We start from the raw sequence: 14,866 nt of genomic DNA, 5'->3' as shown, positions 1-14,866 counted from the left end.
GCACGTTTTGGGCTCGAACGCAGTTCGAGAAATTTGTTTGCCTATTTTATGTTAATTCCTATGACGGACCCTAATCCGCGACATGCATCCTATGGCCCATGGCCAATCCTTGACGTCTGACGAAAGGTGTGTCATTCGCAGTGGTTGCCAATTAATTGCCAACTTATATGCAAATATCATAATAACCATTCTTCAATTCAAATTACATGGCGCAGCATATATAACGATCTTTTTATTCCAGACCTCTCTCAGCTCTATGCAAATTCAATTTGATTTTTTTCTGTATTTCTGTAAAGGAACGAAAAAACAAGGCGCGAAACGATTTTCCAACCCACGCAGCAATATCGAATAACAGCAAACGTGTTTCCATCTGAACTTGAATGAAATGCCAAGCTCGAATTGGGTTACAGACAATTGCACGCCCGTAATTATACCAAAAACCCACAGAGCCCGAAACAATCCTGTCCCCATATGCTGACAGACGGATTGATTGCACGCCCAGGTTTATGGGATCTCAAGAGGAGCGGAGAGATCCAGTTAATAAGCTGGCAAATTGGGGGAGAAACCTACAAGACGTATGGTATTTGTAACGGAAGAAAACCAAGGAATGGCAGCTGGAAACCAGAAATGTCAATCATTTGTTTTCAATGGAATTCGGCTCAAATTTTTATCAAAAGAACCTCAGTTTTTGGAAGTACATTTAGATGTTTCTTAATTTCTTTCTAGAGATAAAAAGGTCACTAGAATAGAAAGCAAACCAGAAAAAAGAGTTATCTTAAAAATTATAAAGTTCTGAAGTTCTGCTCTTATTAAAATCACTATCTAAGCCAGTTAAAATCAAGAATTAATCTGTTAAGCTGACCAAACAGCAAAGATCATTTATCATAATTAGCTGAAAACAAACATTCTCTGACCCGAAGCCAAATAATTAAGTTGTACGAAGTCTAACGCATTATCTTCTCATCTTTTGATGATCTGAAATGGGGCTAGTGTTAAATCTAGCCCGAATAGTGCTCTAAAATTAACATTTTATAATCAAATTTGATACTTCGAATGTTAATTTGTATCAATTTGCGGGCGACCGCAGAATGAAGAAAGAACCAACTATTTTTCTGGCTTTTACCAGGCACGCCAAATCAATCAAAACCTTAGCAGTCGCACATGGAGCAAAACAATCAAAGCATTATCGCAAAAAAAGGCGAACTGAAAAAACCAAAAAAGAAAAGATTAATGAACAGAAATGTACATTAAATTGCTTGGCCCCGACGCACATGGACTTTCACTTTCTTTCCAATGGGGCAAGGAAAAGCGATAGGGCGAAGAAACTTATAGCTGGGAAACTATCCATCAGATACTTCGAGTATATTTGACCCATTAAGGCCCGAGCAAATACACGCAATGCAAAACGCATTGAGATATCGTTCGTTGTCCCTGGCAATTGTTTTAATTGGATTGTTTATTGGATAATGGGGGAGGGTTCGGGTTTGGGTTCTGTTTTGGTTGCCATGCTCAACGGGTTGGCCCATCTTTTCCCGACCTCGTTGTCCGCGAAATTGAGTCAACCCATATTGCCCCCTTGTATTGACCTAGTTCACCATATTTCATGTTCAATTTTACTCTTTCAGGGTCACGTGAAACAAAATCGACTAACTAAAGTGTTTTTTTATTTTTTGCAACACACTTCCTCAAGGCTTTTCGTATCGCCACTGATGTCGTCAGATCTGTGGATTATTTTAGGTATCCCATTTAGAATATTCTGGCCATTTGTTGTTTGCCCATTCTATATATGTCTGTCGGTCTGTCTAGTAAATTAATGTCTAGCTAGGAATTCGTTCTGCACAATTTATTTAAAGACAATTTTTTTAAATTCTATAGGAAAACATTTTAAAATATTTTTGGGGGTTTCTATTGAGAAAGAAAATTACAATTTTATTTATCCAAAAATTCTTTCAAAGCGAGAAAAATGGATGGAAGAGAATTCCATTTTTTAAGCTAAAGGAAGTCACTTAAAGTCTTTAAAGAAAATATTATAAGGTATGAGTTAGGAGAAAGGAATTGGGAAATATTATCAAAAAATAATCTTCGTACTTGGGTACCAACAATATTATTGTTTCATGTTTTTGAACATTTTTAATTTCCTTTTTTGAGTTTAACACTTATTTCACTTTCAAAAAAGGGATAAATATCATAAAGATATTCGCAGATCATTGAACCACTCATGATCAATATTTACGACTTTAACACCGCTCATTACAGCCAGAATTTCAACATATTCCATTAATCTTTGTTTGCTTCTCATTATCCCCGACTCGATCGGTTTTTCTGTCCTGACCAGACAATTTTTCATATTTTAACGAGCTAAAATTACGCGACATATCGTAAAGAGACCCTGATATTATATAGCTATCGAACACAGTCTGCGTGCTACCCCCAGCAATCTGTCACAATTTATTTTAACACTTGCTTCCCCATGTCGTTACTCTGTCGCCCGAAAAACAAATTGTATTTGTTTCAGTTTATATTTTGGCAATTGTTTTTTGTGGGATTTTCTCTGAAAACATTTGGGTGACGGAAGTGCGCGTGTCGGCGCGACGCCATTTAAGCCAAAAAAATGGAATATGGCTATATAATGTGTATTTAACGATTCGAAAAACAGGCGAAAAGGCAGCCGCTGCATTAAAATTTCATTCGCGTTTCGAACGCGCAAATCTGTGACGCCCTCAAGTCGCCAAATCCTGACTTGCATCTGAAATCAAGAGGCCGTTTAATTTCCCTATATAGAAATCACAATATCGGCAAACAGTAGCACATATAGATATCCATCCACATATAGAGAATATATAAAACAGCCGGCCATCAACTAAACGGCCCATGGGCTGCATAAACAATTTGACGTCAATTCGAATGGAAAGAGAACAGAATAAATATCTGACTTTGGAATCAAGCAGAACCAAAATAAAGCTAATGAATGTGTTTTCATCTTTATGCCTCACTCTATTTGGGGAAATAAATCAAAAAGCGTATAGTAAGAAACCATTAGAAAGCAAATTATAAGCTGCAAAGGAAGCCGGCGATTTGTTTGCTCATAGTCTGGTCAGAGAATTTACGACCTAACTATCTGTATAGAGCATAAAAATGCACTCAACCCTTATAGAGAATGACTCAACATCCGACAACCAACCACCGATGAGCCAAAGGGCTGGTTTATTTGCAAGCAAAGACTAAAAAAGAAAACAACGTCTTTTGTTGGCCAACTTGCCAAGTTGCAATGGGCAACATTGAAAAATGAATATGCAGAGCGAAAATATTTAGCCGGTGACCCTTAAAAAGCGATATTTGACATTTGTGCTCAAAGTATACATTTTCCCAGTGCCGCAAAGCAAAAATAGAAAAAAATTTAAGGGGCAAGGTAGATGTAGAACGTTTAATATATACTCTTTGTAAAAATACAACGATTTGAATATGTAATACAATGTTTAATAAATATAATTTATATAACAAATGAATTAGTAATAAATGTAAGTCAATGAAAACTAAAAGTTCTTTCCAAAGAAATAAATTTTAATGTCAATAACACCAGAGACACTTAAACATACAGAACATCCAACTTTAGGACAAAAATCTCACACCCAAATGCAACCATCATCAGTTTTTGACGTTTCCAAAATTGCTGGAATGATATACTACCTTCCAAGTCCCACACGATTGAAGAGAAATGATGTTCAGCACTGAATCATTTATATTAGACGAACGAATGAGTTTAGTTTGAATAAATATATCTTATTTTTGGGGGCCCTAATTGCCGATGAACCGATCCATTTTTAGAGGAAAACTATTGGAAAAACAAACGCCGGCGCAGGCGAGGTAGAATACGTTTCCGAAGATGCGGATGCCAAATAGATACAAGTTGCTAGCGCATAGAGTAGATACAGATTTGAATCCGAAACTGAATCATGATGGACGCACACAAGTGGACCGCGACCACACCTCTCTACCTCAGCTGATGTAATAGTCGTTCCAACGGGTGTGCCGAAATGTTTATAAACAAATAAGGAAATTGCACGGCGAGAAAATGCATAAAGCAATTCTAAAAGATTTCAATTTGGAGCATATACAATGTTATATGTATTCAAAAAATTAGAACAATTTATAAAGAGTAAAAGAATTTAATACAGCTGTATAAAGAAAAAAGATTAAACTACATCTAAATTTCTTTTCAAAAATATAGATTGACTTCTTCAGTTTAATCTTAAATCAAAAGCAGAAACTTTAAAGAAAGTTCTCATACTTAAAAGTCTATAGGGTTCTAAGAAGAAAGAATTGTAATCTATATAAACTAGTTTCATTTATAACTTACACTTATAGCGCGTACTGTCGAGCATTTATATGCCGAGCTTTATCATTCCAGAACAGAAAGTTGGGTGATATTTCTTGAGTTTCGTTTGGGGTTGGCCTCTTCAGGTTTGTTTAGGCCGCTCACGTTGTCACAGAAACCGCAGGGTTCAGTTGGGGAAGGGATCCGAGGGGTAAAACCGAGGTACCGAAGTATGTTAGAAAGTAAAACGCGCGAAAACAAATGCCACTATATTGATTACTGGTAAGGCACACAAAACCACACGCGTGTTACCGGCGAAGTTAACCGGAGTCGTTAGCCTTTATTTTCTTTTTTTTCTATTTGTTGTGACAGGTCCGCTGTCTGCACTTTTTGTTGTTGTAACTGTGGACAATCCAATTAGCCAGTAAAGATGCCGCCCTACCAATCAGAAAGTGACTTATACACCTGAGATATATTCCATATAAATCTCGAAACGTTCTTTCACCGCCAAAAATTTGTTGAAGTATCTTTGGGATTTTTTCGATTGAGAACACCAAGTGATTTTGTCAGAATTCGGGATAGAAACGCGTGGAAAAGCACCAAAGATCGCGACGGAAAAGCCGGAAAACGCGAAGGGAAAACACGATGCGAACGGGAACACAACCAAAGCAAAACTGAATGGCCAGCGGAGGAATCCAATGGCCAACAAATTCTGAGACGACCCCTGAGTGAGAGCTTTCCTCTCACTCGTGGCTAGGCGGAAAACTCAGGAAAAGTCGGAAAAATTCTATTTTTGCCCCACGCCGGAAAACTACTCAAAGAGCCAAAGGCTTGTGAGGAAATTTTGTATGAGCATTTCAGCCGACCATTTTTGTTTACAACGATTTTTTGTGTAAATGGCGCGCCGGCGTTCATCGGATGAAAGTGAAATTACAATTGGTGGGGAATTGCAAAGAATCTTTTTGAAAATGTCACATTATCCGGTTTAATTTTTTATTATATTATTTAAAAAGTTTAATCATTTGCAAAAAGTACAATTTTTAATGAGATTCGGTACATAAATTATTTAAAATCGTTTGGTTCTGCAAAAAAAAACAAAGATTTAATGATGCTTTATGCACTATATTAATATACTGATTATACTGAAGGTCACCAATGTTTTAAGATAAATAATTCAATTCTTCCTCTTAATCCTTACAAAATTGTTTGCCATTTCATTTCAAACTTAATGTCATAATCGGCATAGTCTATAGGGTGCCCTTTTTAGTGGTGCCGCTGATTGCGGGACTCGAACTGTATAACTTGTATTCCCCAAGGCGTCCGTGCATTGTTTGCCTTGTTTCTTTTTATTAAAAATTATTTTAAAATAATAATCTCTGCAGCTGAATAAAATCCAGTGATAAGAGTATGGAATTTGAAAACACGATTGCTTTGCGTACATTAGTTTTTTAGCGACATGATTTGGTGGACGTGTTTTTTTATAGCTACAGCGCCCAGTGGTTTGAGTGCTTTGTGCGATCGTAATTTAATAGTGTATACCAATCCTAAACACCCGATAAGCGGAGATTCTTTTGATTTGATCTGTTCTTACGATCCCTGTCGTGGAGAGGGTACTCATAATCTACTTTCTAACGATCGCCTCAAGTTGGATACAGTGCACATCGACAACTTTACCATCAAGCACAGCGTAATAAAAACTCCGCCTGAAGGAGGAATTTTGATTTTTATATGCCAGCACGACCTCACCACAACTTCTTCCGCCATTGAAGTGGTACCAAAGCTGAATGTCAAGGACTTTGAGTGCATTAGTCGAGGGGACATATTGGTGGCGGAATGTAGCTTTAACCAGCTGGTATTTAGAGGTTTCTGGGAATCCACCAAATACTATCTCAGCATAGATAGTGGGGAAAAGCACCAGTGCCAATCGATGGGGACTCAAATTCAGTGCACTAACCAGTACTCACTAACCACATCAGAAAACCCGATCCTAACCTTTGCACTTGAAATGCAAAAGGGATATACATTGCAAAAGCAGATATTTCTTTTCAATAGAACACAAATAAAAGTGCCGCATTGGCCGATAAGTTCGCCAATAATAAACAACAAACCAGGCAATTTAACTTGCATCGATTTTGGATCCTATTCAGTCTATGACACATACGATTGGAAGCTTATGCTGTATCCGCAAAATCCACGAGTCGGTTTGAAGAAAGAGCTTAAGCCAGTTTTCCAAAAATTTTTGTGGGCTAAGGATGAGATATGCTTCCATACGCCGCACTACTATAACCAGACCTTTGTAGTGCATGTGTGGCGTCGTTACAGGGGCAGAAATAATCCATGGACGAGAGATTATTACGCTGTTAAATTCACCACGGATACTTATCGGCCCGGCAGGCCTCCGTACTTACTGAACGATGTGTTCTATTACGAACCAGATACAAAACATCTTCACGTTTTCTGGCACCATATATACAGTCTGGAGTTTGGCGACTCTGACTTAACCTATATTGTGCGTACAGACACAAGGTAAGCGAATACTTCGTCCGTCTGTCCGTCCGTATAAACGCTGAGATCTCGGAAACTATAAAAGCTAAAAAGAAGGCATGTATATTCTAGAGATTCTTGTGCATCGCAAATTTATTTCAGCGAACTCTAACGGCCACAATCGTCCATAAAGCTAAAGCCTGTCTAGCCTAAAGATTTTGTACAGGGTACCAGAGGGTATTTGTAGAGGGTATTATAATTTAAGTCAAAAGTATGCATAGCAGATAAGGGGATATTTCCGACCCGTTCAAGTATAGAAGTAAAATTATGTTCATCCGTCAGATCTTGTCGAAAGTTGTTGGTTTTTTTTTAAGTTCTGATAATTTTTATTAATGATAATTTATATTTTGACTTGCAGTAAAAAGCCGCTGCATACAGGAGAAAGCTCCGCCATATTCAATAAATGGGAACCCAGGCAGCCGGCTACTGTGTTGGTTTGGAGCAAAAACTCCGTAGGGCAATCGGAGAACAGCTCCGAACTCAATGTTCCAGATCTGACCAACTCGGAGCTGCACCAACCGCAGGACCTTTGGTACCATATAGACAACCAAACCATGACCTGGAAGCCACCGAAGGATGTAAATAAACTTATTTCGTATATCGTGATCTGGTGCTTCGTATCCTCCAACATAACTTTTATCTGTGAGGATCAAAAGGGTCTACATTCAGAGCCTGTGCCAGCATCTATGCAGAAATTCCAGTTCAAAACACAGGCAGCTGATTTAAACAAGGCGGTGGTGGCCCTTTACGAGGACGGGACCAGCGGAGGCATGGTATGGAACGGTCCCAGCTTCACCGATTATAAAACGAGCGAGTCCAAACCCTCTGGTGATGAAAAAATATTTTATATTATCGGCTCAGTCGGTGCCGCATTTCTACCTATAATAGCCGTTTTGATTCTTAAACTAAAAAAAATGAGTCAAATTGAAATAATATTTCCCGTTGGCCTATTCGATTGTATTGAGATGAAAAATGGATTGGTTCATCCTCCTAGTCCCATCACCATACCTGGAAGCGTTTCTCCAAGGGGTATAGTTAATATTAAGATGACGAGGATGGAAACTATTCCCGAAGATGGTCTTAGTACTGTTTCTAGTTCGTATGTGACATTGAATGAGCCGATTATTGAACCTAGCTTGCATGGGCCCACGAAAGAGCCCAATGTTGTACCTAGTTTGTATGTGCCCACGGAAAAACCAATTATTGTTTCTATGTCTTATGTCACCGTGGACAGTAGCACTCTTGAACAACGCACAGTTAATGTTTCTTATGTATAGTCAAAATTCTTTATACACCTGATATTTTTAATAGTACTATTTCAAAAATGAATATATTAACGATAAATAATAAATAACGGCTGGCTGCATCCGATTATTTTCAATCATTCCGAAAGTCCTTAGGATTAATTGCAGTTTTTGCCAAAATAAAACTTTACTTGCAAATACAAAATACACGGTTCGTTAATCCTCCTAAACTTTTAACCATTCCCGGAAGCGTTTCCCCAATGTGTATACACATTTTTAGGAGCATGCATTTTTAAAAATGTTGTTTTAGTAATACTCATATGTACACAACAATGAAGTTAAATAAAATAAAAACAACAATGTTTGTTTACTTATTTTGGACAGGGGAATTTAACCCCCAAAAACCCTTGAATCCGCCCCTGAAATATAACATAAAAAGAAAGAACGGTACTCCGTGTAATTGCATTAGCTTATAACGGTAAATGTTTTTGGCGGCTTACACTCACCTTTAAAAATACAGCTGGATTTTCATGTCCTCCTCCCAGCAAACAACAGCTGTTTCAGGACTTCCGACAACTCCTCTCTCCATATACAATCCTTTTTGTATTTTTAATGATAAAGCTGCATATTCCCTTGTCGATTTGAAACCGAAAACACGATTTTAGTTTGCCGGCGACACACAAACACGCACGCACTGCCAAAAACACACACACACACGCGCGAGTAAACAGTTGCATTTGCCGGTTGGATTTGTTGTTGCTGCCGCCAGATAAATTATGGATATGAATAATTTGTCTAGAAAACTTACCTGTTAATTGGTTAATACTCCTCTTTACCTTAGTTAAGGAATAGCTAACTACTAGATGGCTTTTATTTTAATTAATTTCAACTATCACACGGGTTTTATTTACGCGCCGCCAGTAGCATGGCAAATATTTCATTAAAATTCGACCGGATTTTCATTAAAACTATAGGTGGTGGCTCAGGCCATGCCTTAAACACGCGAAATGCACTTTATGTTATTTATGGCTTGCCAATTTACTTATTTATTTATTATTAAACAAAAGCTAAAATTTGGCAATGTTTGTCGGAGTTGCCTGATTGATTGTGACAAGTCATATGGTGAGGGAGTTGCCAGACTGGGTACACAACGTACTTTGCAGTGTTGGTAAACAGCACAACTGTTGACCATGTGGCAACTCCGCAACGCTTAAACACATTTCGCTTAGATTTTAAAAAGATTTTTTAATTTTCTCTTGGATTACTTGGTTTTTTGAGTTGATTTTGAATCGACACACTGCTGAAATGGCCCGCACTGAGCTGGAGAAGAAGGCCAAACGCCAGGGCAAGAAACGCAAGCACGAGACGGCCGAGAATGCGGGACATGCGGCCAGCGACGACGAGGTGGCCAACAAAAGTCTGATTGTGGAGCCACAGGTGGAGCAACAGGCGGCTGCAACAGGTTAATTTGGCTTTATATCTGCATCAGCTATATATAACACATCCAAAACTTGCAGGTAAACCCCCCAAGAGGCGTCAAAAAGGCGACGAAGCCTTGGACGCCAAGAAACGTAACAAGAAAAACGCCGTGGAGGAGCAGGTGGCCACCAGTGGTGTCGAGGAAGATGCCCCACAGAAGCCTCTAAAAAGAAAACAAGCTCAGGAGGCAAACAAATCCCAAAAGCAGAAGCGCAGCAAGCAGGAAACCAACTCGGACGACGACGAAGAGGATTCCCAGCCAACAGAGGAGCAGCTTAAGGAGGCTGCTCGTCCGGAAAACGTCAATGCGGTGGTCACCGTTCGACAAAAGAAGAAACAGAAGCACCAACAGCGCCTCGAAGCCCAAAAGAATCAAAACTCCAACAAGGAGGCCAAAATCAACAAGGAATACCTCATAAAATGGAAGGAATCCCGTCAGGAGTGGAAATTCAACAAACTCCGTCAGATTTCCATCCAACAGACCGCCTTCGATGAGGAGAAACTGGATGCAGAGCTGTGGCCCACTGCTCTGGAGTATTTGGCCAGTTCTCAGGGTGCAGCGCGCTCAAAGATCAGCCAACTGGCCGAGGAGGTGATCCAAAAACTGGACAAGGAGGGCGAAAAGCTGGAGGATGAAGCCGAAAGGCAGAAACTGATCGAGTCCACCCGTTACCAGCGGGCACGCGATCTCCTCCAAAGCTTCGACTAGTTGTTTATGTTAGTTGTTAATGTTTGCCCTTAGATTTAAATAAAGAGAGCCTTTCTATTTTACAAAAAATATAATATATATAGAAATATATGTTGCTCTTAAGTTTTAAGTTTATTTTATAAGAAACTAAGGTCGCCTTTTAAGTTAACTTATATTTACAAGTCCACATAGGCCAGTAGCTTGTCCAGGTGGTCCACGCGCTGCTTCAGAAGCTGTTGCTCCTCCTCCTTGAGCTTCAGCTTCTCCAGCTGATCCTCCTTCAAAAGGAAATGCTGCAGGAAAAGCCTTACACTCTGCTTAAACTGCTGCAGCTTGGTGTTTTTGGCTACTCTTTCAAAGGTCTGATAGACTTCCCGCTCATCCGGCGCCAAAAGTAACCTCACCATCACCTCTTTCATAAAGTAAAAGCTCAGTTTGTCCAGCTGCATAAAGTCCACCACTTTGAGCACAGAGAGCTGCAAACCAGCAGCTAGGATTACTTGCTGAAGGAAACTAGCCAGGTTGCGAATCTGGGGCCTGGAAAGCTTTTCGATATCATTGATCCTGTCCCAACTGGCAAACTGGAAGGCCAGCTGATACTTTCTATTGAACTGACAGAATTTGAGGGCCAAATGAGCATAGTAGGGATTGGCGCGCTTTTCGTTGAGGGCGCAATGGATGATCACATAGGCCACCGCCCGCTGATCCTTCAGAGCCAAATGGAGGATCTTCTCGAAGGCATCCACATAATCAGCGGCACTCATTATGATGCAGAAGATATTCCTCCTTTCAGCGGTGTTCATCTGCTGCTTTCTGGCCAGCTCCAGTAACTGATCCGCGAAGCCTCCGTTTGCAGTCTTGGCTGAGTTCTTATCCTGCTTTTGCTTGGCGGAACCCATCTCATCGAGATTTCCCGTCCAGGCAGAGCCCACAATCCACCATTTTCCCACTTTATCAGCACGTAGGAGATCCTCTAGGGTTATGTTCAAGGTAACCACATAGCGATCATTTTTCAACATGGCCTTCAGACGCTTTCGGAGATTCTCTGCCAACTCAGGATCATATTGGGGAAGCTTTTGCATATTGTTGTTCTTGACAGCATTCAGAATGTCCACCATGAAACGTAAGCGGGGATTCTCTTTCAGTTCCAGTGGGGCAGTGGCAATCTGCGATTGAACTCTTTGCATCATGGTCTTGAAAGCCAATGGATCGTCCTTGCGCAGGCGGAAACCGATTGACTGGAAGATTAGCAAAAGGCACTCCACGCTCTTCTCGCAAAGCTGATCGGCCAATTTGCCTATCAGCTCCATCAGCAGGCTCAGCTCGTAAATCTTGAAGAGGTACATGTAGCAGAGGACTAGCACTAAGTTATTCAACTGCTTGTCCTCAACGTCCAGGTTAGCGATATTCTTTACATAACCATCAAATAGCTCAACAAAGGTCTGCAGAAAATGCGCTCCAATCTCGCTGCCTATTTGGGCATGCAGATAGGCCAATAAAACCATATGTTCCTGCACCATTCGCTCATTGGTTCGCGTGGAGCCCAGCAGGGCTTCCTGGAGTAACTTGGTCAGGGTTTCGTTCATGTTGAAGCGCGAGTTCTTCATGTAGAGCGCCTCTATACCAGCAGCGATCTTGTGCAGATTGGCCTCGGACAGACGATTGAGCAGACCTTTGCATTGCTTTAGAAGGCGGGCCAGAATCTCGGCCTGCTTTTCGCTGGATCCCGCACTGGCGGCCATCAGAGCTCGCTGATGTGGAGGTATGTACTTCTGGCCGGCGGCAGAGGCCTCCTGCTCCACGGGATCGGGCAGGATGTTGCCCTCTGCATCACGCTTGCGTCCGTAGATGTCTTCTTTAACTGGGAAGGATTAAAAAAAGAGTTAACGAGATAGTTACTATATGGTACTCTTGTTCACCTTTGGGTGCCTCCTCCTCCTCTTCGGACTCCTCGTCGCTGTGCTCCTCATCTCCACTGAGGTCTTCATCATCCAATTCCTCCTCCGACCCACTGTCGTCTTCGGGGAAGTTATCCTGGGGCTCATCCCGCTCCTCATCCTCTTCCTCGTCGCTCCACATGCCCGCCACCTCTTTTTCCTGCTTCTCCTTCAGCCGCTTCTTGCGCTCCTGCTTCTCCTCCCACTTCAGCTTCTCCTCCTCGTCATCCAGGACAAAGTCCAGCAGGTAATCCAGGCCATCGTTAAACATCTTCCTAACCAGGCGGTTCTTATCCTTTGATTTGTTGAGTTTCAACTTCTTCTCCAGCTTGTTGATCTCGCGATCCTCCTCCTCGTTCTCCAGGCGGAGTTGCTTAAGTCGCTGCTTCTTGGACTTGGTCTGCAGTTCCCGCTGCTGGCGGAGCTCCTTCCGCCTGGCCGCCTCCTCATCCTGTCTTTGGATGGCGCCTCCTTTCCTCGCCTTTTTCCCCTGGAGCGGTTCGTAGACCTCTACTTTCGCCCTTTTGGGCATAAGAGCATCCACCTCGGGATCACTGAAGTCCGAATCGATGGACTCATCATCGTCGCTGGCGATTTCCCCGGATAAAAGCTGCTCCTTGGGAATTTCATCTGGATTTTGGATCACTTTCTTGCTCCTTTTCTTCTTCTTGTTTTTGCGCTGCAGCGACTGCGCTGCCGACGCCTCTGCCGCCGCTGCCACGCGCTGAGGACCGTTAGTTTTGCCGGCATGATAAAGTCGCTTATTCTGCTTTTTAACCTCTGACTTTTGCTTTCTCTGGTCCTTGCGGGTCAATGGCTTCTTTTTTGCCTCCTTTTTCCTGATTTTAACCATTTCGAGCGGGAATTACAAGCGATTTCAGCCGGATCACATTTAAAAAGTTTTGTGATTTGGGCAATCAGCTGTTATCGACAAGTGTTGGACAACCCACGTGGTTTGAAAGGGGCACGGGCAGAAATATTTTAAGAGGGCTTTAAATATACATATATTTTCAGCTCTTTCTTTATTATTGCAGTAAGAAACTTACATATAAGCCCATTTGTTTTTGTTATTATTATATTTTTCTTATACAGATATTACAATTTATCTTCAGTATACTTAGCAATCTTACTCGACCCCTTTTCTCCGCCCGTGGTTCAACACAAAACATTTGGCCTTTTTTAGTTCATTTTGTAAACGGACAACAATTAATTTAAATTCTTTAATCTTGACTAAAAACAAGAGTTGCTGAAGCACCATGTCCACAAGGTGGTATCCCATCTACCAGCGCGGCAATCCGCAGCTGCGCGTTTTCCTGCCCAACTTCTGGATGAAGCTGATCCGCCCCACGGAGGAGCAGCCCCCCAATGTGGTCACCTTTTCGGTTTCGATGGAAATGACCAAATACGATGTGCGCAGCTATCTAGAGAAGATCTACAAGCTGCCAGTGGTGGATGTGCGCACTCGAATCGCCCTGGGAGAGACCAAGAAGGATCAGGCCTACGGATACATCACCAAGAAAGACGACGTGAAGCTGGCTTATGTAACATTGGTATGGGCTTTTACAATGTCATATTTTAAAAGGTTATTACTTATAATATCTGCCTTCTCCAGCCGAGGGAAGAGTCCTTTGTCTTCCCCGATTTCTTTGCGGAAAAGGCTGAAAGACAGGCCAAGGAGGAAAAGTCGCTGGATGAATCGAAAGAAGGCTTCCGCAGATTTCTGGACAGGAACAAGAAGCGACCCGGCACTCCAGGCTGGTTTTCCATTTAGTTTAGTAATCTGTAGTTCTAGCTCTTTTGTTGTTTCAACAGGGTAATTAAACATTTATTTCGAAAGTCCGAATTAACTTAAAGCTTGGCTTCATATTTTTTTTGGGGGGATTTCCTGGGGCTTACGATCCTACTTTGACTGCTTGACGGCGGCGGCAACCCAGGCGCGGATTTTGTCCTCATCCTGGAGGCCCACCATGCGCTGGACCTCCTTGCCATTCTGCATCACCACCAGGACGGGCACGGCGGCCACATCGTAGTCCAGAGCCAGTTCGCTGTGCTCATCTATATCCACTTTGGCCAATTTGATGGAACCCGCCTGTTCGCCTACAATGCTCTCGATTCTGGGGGTCAGCAGCTTGCACGGATTGCACCATCTGTTGGTGTATAATATATACATTAAAAGGATATATATTACATTATATAGAAACCAAATTACGTTGCAAAAAAGTCCACAATCACGGGCTGCTGGCTGTTCTTCACTTTCTTGTCGAAATCCTCGACACTTTGAACTTTGAAGATCTCCTGGCGCTGCGAGGAGACTGACAACGGCCGGAATTGCTGGCCACCGACCAATCGACGCGTCGTCTGCCCCAGGATATTTACCATCTGTCGCTGCATTGCTTATTGTCTGCCTTTTTCTGGAGTGCAAAAGTGCAAAATACCTTGAGAATTGATTGCAAAATAATGACACCGCCCGGAGAGTTGCCAGATCACTCGATTTCCGGCATTCCACCAAAGGTGTGGACACATTGTTATGGGAACTCTTACATTTTTTATTCCATAAAAAATATTTGATCCATTGATCTAGCGTTGAAATGAAATTTAGTTTTGGCTTTTAAATAATGTGAAGATATAGATATAAGTTCATTATTGAAGACAGAAAGAA

The 14,866-nt window shown here is 41.6% G+C and overlaps 6 protein-coding genes across 6 annotated transcripts in view; 3 read left to right on the top strand and 3 right to left on the bottom strand.

The window, feature by feature from the left end:
* Positions 1–4,956, bottom strand: part of Svil (Supervillin) — a 124,698-nt gene extending 119,742 nt beyond the window's left edge. Inside the window, exon 1 of the mRNA XM_036814886.3 lies at positions 4,358–4,956. The gene's annotated coding sequence lies outside the window, so the exon portion shown is untranslated. The remainder of the gene's footprint in view (positions 1–4,357) is intronic.
* An 815-nt stretch (positions 4,957–5,771) lies between these two features.
* Positions 5,772–8,405, top strand: LOC118877251 (uncharacterized). Its single transcript, XM_036814909.3, has 2 exons — positions 5,772–6,841; positions 7,218–8,405. The coding sequence occupies exons 1-2, from the start codon at positions 5,772–5,774 to the stop codon at positions 8,134–8,136; spliced, it is 1,989 nt and encodes a 662-aa protein (XP_036670804.2). The 3' UTR covers positions 8,137–8,405.
* Positions 8,406–9,270: 865 nt separating this feature from the next.
* LOC108013457 (cholesin) lies at positions 9,271–10,360 on the top strand. The gene is made up of 2 exons (XM_017079333.4): positions 9,271–9,565; positions 9,621–10,360. The coding sequence occupies exons 1-2, from the start codon at positions 9,409–9,411 to the stop codon at positions 10,289–10,291; spliced, it is 828 nt and encodes a 275-aa protein (XP_016934822.2). The 5' UTR covers positions 9,271–9,408; the 3' UTR covers positions 10,292–10,360.
* A 19-nt stretch (positions 10,361–10,379) lies between these two features.
* LOC108013456 (nucleolar MIF4G domain-containing protein 1 homolog) lies at positions 10,380–13,140 on the bottom strand. Its single transcript, XM_017079332.4, has 2 exons — positions 12,190–13,140; positions 10,380–12,131 (listed from the first exon to the last, which is right to left on the bottom strand). Exons 1-2 carry the CDS (start codon positions 13,058–13,060, stop codon positions 10,447–10,449), a joined length of 2,556 nt encoding a protein of 851 aa, XP_016934821.2. The 5' UTR covers positions 13,061–13,140; the 3' UTR covers positions 10,380–10,446.
* A 232-nt stretch (positions 13,141–13,372) lies between these two features.
* Positions 13,373–14,060, top strand: mRpL23 (mitochondrial ribosomal protein L23). The gene is made up of 2 exons (XM_017077859.4): positions 13,373–13,757; positions 13,820–14,060. The coding sequence occupies exons 1-2, from the start codon at positions 13,464–13,466 to the stop codon at positions 13,976–13,978; spliced, it is 453 nt and encodes a 150-aa protein (XP_016933348.1). The 5' UTR covers positions 13,373–13,463; the 3' UTR covers positions 13,979–14,060.
* On the bottom strand, positions 14,003–14,679 carry LOC108012468 (thioredoxin C-1). Its single transcript, XM_017077860.4, has 2 exons — positions 14,417–14,679; positions 14,003–14,354 (listed from the first exon to the last, which is right to left on the bottom strand). The coding sequence occupies exons 1-2, from the start codon at positions 14,596–14,598 to the stop codon at positions 14,108–14,110; spliced, it is 429 nt and encodes a 142-aa protein (XP_016933349.2). The 5' UTR covers positions 14,599–14,679; the 3' UTR covers positions 14,003–14,107.
* Between the last annotated feature and the right edge of the window lie 187 nt (positions 14,680–14,866).

The sequence above is a fragment of the Drosophila suzukii genome, chromosome 3 (genome assembly GCF_043229965.1).
Source record: "Drosophila suzukii chromosome 3, CBGP_Dsuzu_IsoJpt1.0, whole genome shotgun sequence".
In the NCBI taxonomy this organism is placed as follows: Eukaryota; Metazoa; Arthropoda; class Insecta; order Diptera; family Drosophilidae; genus Drosophila; species Drosophila suzukii.
Note: the sequence above shows the minus strand (reverse complement) of the source record. Positions and strands in the feature narration are given on the sequence as shown.